Genomic DNA, 5,660 nt, shown 5'->3' on the forward strand with positions numbered 1-5,660 from the left:
TGGAATGTTTTACCATCATTTTACTCTGGTTTTATGGATAAACTACATTTTCTTCTTAGTCTTATTAAACCACATTTCAGCATTATTCTGATAATTTTTTTTTATCCATTTTCGCTATTTTGGGCAAAAGTAGAAAGGGAGTAAAATCCTGCAGAATTTAAAATAGGTTAATCTGTATATAGTGCGATATGCAAATCGACGGCTAATTGCACACTTTGTGGTGGTGGTGGTGGTGTTTTTTTTTTTTTTTTTTTTTTTTTTAAGGAAGTCGCAAAAGATCGCTTATCTGAATTGTAGGGTAGACAGAAAGGAAGTCGTTATAATTGTAATTTATATTTACATATTATCTACGTATACATCATACACACTGGGACATAACTATCCAATTATGAGGAATAATTATGACAAATAAATTATCCTTATAAACCTTACAACGCTTTACAGTTATGCACATATTTCTTCAGGTCTCAACCACAATGCTTAGTCTCTCTTCGTCACTGCAACGGAATAAGTGTTTTTGTTTTGTATATGTGTGTGTACATTTGTGATTTTTATTTGTGTGGATGTTTGTTTGGGCCTTTAATTCAGGGATTTTGGATTTTATATCATTACCAGAAAGAAGAGATTATTTGTGTAATAGGGGGCAGGCTTTAAACTATGTGAATTAGCGTTTAGTTGTAATTGTGACTGTTGATTACTTCTTTAACAAATTATGAGATTCTATGTTTGTTTTGCTTATATATTAAACAATTGATCTTACACCAATAATCATATGAAGATATTCCGCTAATGAGACTCTTTAGACTTAAATTAAGGTTACAAATATACAATATTTCCGTTACATAATGAGATATAATAATCATAATCCAACCTTCAGGCATTAGAATTCATCACTCCAGTCTTTCTTATAAAGAAGCCTTTACAAATGATATTTGATTTTCTTTCACCATTTCAGCACAGCATGGAAGGATTGCAGTCCTTTTACATGTGACAGGGAAAACAAATAAAATACTAATCCTTCTAACGCCTAGCATCAAGTTAGGCCAGCTATCTTTATCTTTGCGTAACTGAATAATCCTCTTGAAGGTCGGAAGAGAAGGACTCTTGAGATCCACGCCATTCTGATCATCCTTCAGAAAACTCAGTGGAACAGAGATTCAACATTTTTATTTTTTCAATGGCCTCGCATTTTTCGCTTCTTTTAAAGGTGGATCTAAATCACAACATTCTTGTTACAACGGGGAAGTTGAAGGGGTTCATATCCCGTCCATAGGAGTGGTTCCATATTGGTCCACCGTTTTTGGATAGCCAGGGGAACACCCGCGTATACAATCACCACATGAACGTTAGTCACAAGTTACGAGTTATGTCACTGTTTTTTGAGTTGGAGGAGGTCACCGGTCGTCCGTTTTTTAGCTCAATCGACACAGAAATCGAGAATGACTATCTTATTCGTTAGAGAGTGTTGGAGAATACTTGCTCAGAAGATATGTTGTGCAAGGCAAGAAGAGGCGGAAAGTCATAATACATAATAGCACCACATAAAGAAAATAAATAATCAAGATGAAGATGAAATAAGCCTGCGTTGAAAAGTTTAATACTTTCTTCTTTGGAATTCCCTTGAAATGAAGAAAATATATTAGATATGTAAAGATATAAACATCTCATAAAATATGAAGTTCTATCACATTGAACTTTTTTGGTATGCTTTTGCTATGGTTAAGTATGGCATAAACAGGCTAAGACGGGGAGACTCCAGAGGCAATGTATTTTAGACTAGTGTACCACACAATCGTAAAGATTATCGGGAATTTAACATATTTTTACACCTGTGTTTTTAACGAGACTTATGACTCAATGGATTCCTCAATTGGAATAGTACATGGAAGACGCAACATAACTAATCGGATGATTCTGGTCATTACTATAAATCATCGGGTTATGTCTTGTCAAATTTGCTCACAATAGGTTTCGACCAAAATAGCCTGGTGATGCCAAAAAGGTAACACAACTCGTAACACAGGTGTGACATATTTTACAGAGTTAATATCACACTGTTTTAGAAATAAAATGCTAAATATCTACCGGGCTATATACAAAGCAGAATCTTCCAGGGAAATCACTTGTTGGTCAAGTTCATGAATTGGTTACATAAGACATTATATACACAATAGGACATAAATAGAGTATCAAAGGGTTTGGCAGCAAATTTTTGTCAAGAATGGCATTCTGGAAGATGGCACGATATTATCCTAATCACTTATTGTCCGTGTTATCAGTGGTTTAATCACGTTTCATTCCTCCAGCCATCCAGAACTGCCGAATAGAGCTGCACTGAGAGAGACAGTGTCCTCGGTTGTCCTAACAAGGAAATGATCAACAAAAATTTTCCGTGAAGGATCCAACAGCGACGCTCATACACACAGACATTCTTGCTAAAGCTTATTCCATCGGACCCGTGAAGGTGGCGCTCAAGTACTAGCCTTCTCAGGCATTATAAATGACTGCTCCTCAGGATTATTTTTACTTAGACTATTGGAGTAGCCATTCATAATGAAAGATGTGTGGAGAGAGAGAGAGAGAGAGAGAGAGAGAGAGAGAGAGAGAGAGAGAGAGAGAGAGAGAGAGAGAGAGAGAGAGAGCATAAAAAGGTTAGAAATCAACCTCGTAGTGGAAAACAGATTTAAATAGAATAAAGGTTAGAGGCTTCCGTGAGCTAGTGCCCCTCCGGAGAGGGGGTAGGCGTAGGTTTATGAACGCTAACGCTTATGGAGGGAGGTAAAGAGGGAAGGAGTCCGTGTCCTTCCACTTCGTTTCCGAAGGAAAACCCTCTCGCCGTAGTGGTATAGGGTCGAGGGGAAGAGGAAGAAGGGCCATTTTGACTTTTGCTGGAACACTGTGTGAGGGTGTTTGAAGGTGAGGTGGTGGTGATGCCAGGTGATCCAGAGCTGAGACTCACCAACGACACAGTCACGTCGTGTGAGGGAGGAGAGGGTAACGTGGGTGAATCTCCTGCCTCCGAGAGGGACAGCAGCGAAGCGATGGAAAACGTGGAGGGCCTTGGCCGCTTAGCTGGAGGCGTGGCTGGACTTATGGGCGAAGGAGGCGCTGGCGTAGGCGGTTCCCTGGAAGAGGAGGAGTCTCCTGCGGTATTGCCGTCGTCATCGTCTTCCCCTTCGGACGTGTCACCTACGACGTCGATTTCAGGTTCTGGACGGTGCTGACTGTTGTATTCTTGACGAAGTTGTTCGATTGTGACGTGAACGCCCTTCAGGGCCAGTTTTCTCTGTTGACGTTCTAGCTGCTTCAGGACTTTCTTCTCCCGACGCAGGCGCTCCCTTCTCTCGAGTTCGTCAGGTGGGATGGGTTCTCCGGAACAGGTCTGAGGGTGGGCGTTGTGGGCGGGCCTCCCGGGACCTTTTCTGGTCTGTTCTTTTTTACGCCATTTGGCTCTTCTGTTTTGAAACCACACCTGGAAGGAGCAAAACATTTAGTTAAGCTTCAGTATGGAAATCTTCCCTGAAATAATCAGTTGAAAATTTATGAAAAGAACATAATGAATTAAAAAGCAAAGCATAACTATGATCAATTGTTATGTTAGACCGAATTCATTCGGTCTTGTTTTCATCTGTGACAGTGAAAAGTTCAGACACGACATATAATTTCCTATGGTTACTCTTAAAATTTAAATCACTTATATTACATGTGCAATTACAACAGTTGAAAGACATTACACTAATCATACAATATTTAGTTGGTAGGCTACTCCATCCAAAAACTATCAATGAAAAATTGAAAATAATAATTGAAAAAGTTATCTTTCACTTCAGAAAAACCACCTGCTATGTTATTATTATTATTATCATTATTATTATTATTATTATTATTATTATTATTATTATTATTATTATTATTATTATTGCTTGCTAAGCTACAAACGTAGTTGGAAAAGCAAGATGCTTTAAGCCCGAGGGTTCCAACAGGGAATACAGCCCAGTGAGGAAAGGAAATATGGAAAAAATAAACTACGAGAGAAGGGATGATCAATTAATTAAAATATCTTAAGATCAGTAACAACAGTAAAATAAATATTTCTGTATAAATCTCCAAACAACTTAAAAAAAAAAAGAGGAAGAGAAATGAGATAGAATAGTGTGCCTTTTTACTCTAGGCATATGTTACTTATACGTTAAATGCAGTTTGTGCACAAACCTTTCCTTTTCTGGTTATTTATTTTATTTTTACTCATAAACATGTTTTTTTTTTTTTAAACCCGAATATGTGAAACCTATTAAGAATTGTCTAGCATCTGATAAGAAGAAAAATACCAAAACCTATCGAAAAAAATTCTGTAAGCGAAGAGTCCATAGATGACCTGTATTGGCACATAGCACAGTGCCTTAGTGTAAAACTTTCTAGGTGAAATGTAATAATAATAATAATATTTTGATACGGTACTTCTTTATCATTCAAAAATAAATTAGGAAATAACTTTATTGCCCAAACTAATTAGGCACCCAAGCTGAAGAAAACTACTGGGAATGTTACGGAATATTTTTAATTAACTTTATTATTTTTTTTTTTTTTTAATATTAAACACTCATTCCCAGTCGTAAAAACACGTTAGTTATCTAATGATGACTGAACTTTTTGGAAACAATACTAATATACTCGCAGCATCTAACTTTTTCTACGGTAACAAAAACAAGCCCTTTGTTTCTGATATATTTTCTTATTTGAAATTTATTATAAGTTAGATATATAACAAATTTTGCCAACTTTGAGAGGCAAGCTTTATTTTATGTAGACACACATGTTCGTGCACGTAAATTGAGGTAGTTTTGTCATGTAGAAATGAATGAGAAATTAATGAAGTCTTTAGAGGAATGAATGGAGCGAGTAGCAGTAAAGGATGCGTATCTAATTGTAAGCGTCACTAGAGAGCAGGCTCCTTTTTCTTTTGTGTAGGCGTACGATTCAATGTGTGGGGTTGAATTTGGCATTAACTGCATCTTTTTTTTTTCCTCTGGAATCCCCTGGTGTCAGGGGAAAGTGGTAACAGTTTTATATATATATATATATAAATATATATATATATATATATATATATATATACATATATATATATATATATATATATATATATATATATATATATATATATATATATATATATGTATATATACACACACACATATATATATATATATATAAATATATATATAAATATAAACTGTATATGTATATATATATATATATATATATATAAACTGTATATGTATATCTCTGTATACTGTATATGTGTATATATATATATATATAAAACTATATATATATATATTTATATATATAAATATATATAAATATACATATATATATTTATATTTATATATAAATATATATACATATATATATATATATATATATATATATATATATATATATATAAAGCTATATATATATTTATATATATAGATATATTTATAAAAATACATATATATATATATATTTATATTTATATATATAAATATATATACATATATATATATATATATATATATATATATATATATATATAGAGAGAGAGAGAGAGAGAGAGAGAGAGAGAGAGAGAGAGAGAGAGAGAGAGAGAGAGAGAGAGAGAGAGAGAAAACTATGAA

General features: G+C 34.3%; 1 protein-coding gene across 2 annotated transcripts in view; it reads right to left on the minus strand.

The window, feature by feature from the left end:
* Positions 1–355: 355 nt before the first annotated feature.
* The window catches only part of LOC137653190 (homeobox protein unc-4 homolog), a 61,375-nt gene continuing 56,070 nt past the window's right edge, over positions 356–5,660 (minus strand). For both annotated transcript variants that reach the window (XM_068386573.1, XM_068386572.1), the window contains exon 3: positions 356–3,472. In XM_068386573.1, the coding sequence (XP_068242674.1) occupies positions 2,717–3,472 (756 nt within the window). In that variant the 3' untranslated portion in view covers positions 356–2,716. The remainder of the gene's footprint in view (positions 3,473–5,660) is intronic.

Source organism: Palaemon carinicauda, chromosome 14 (assembly GCF_036898095.1).
Source record: "Palaemon carinicauda isolate YSFRI2023 chromosome 14, ASM3689809v2, whole genome shotgun sequence".
NCBI classification, from domain to species: Eukaryota; Metazoa; Arthropoda; class Malacostraca; order Decapoda; family Palaemonidae; genus Palaemon; species Palaemon carinicauda.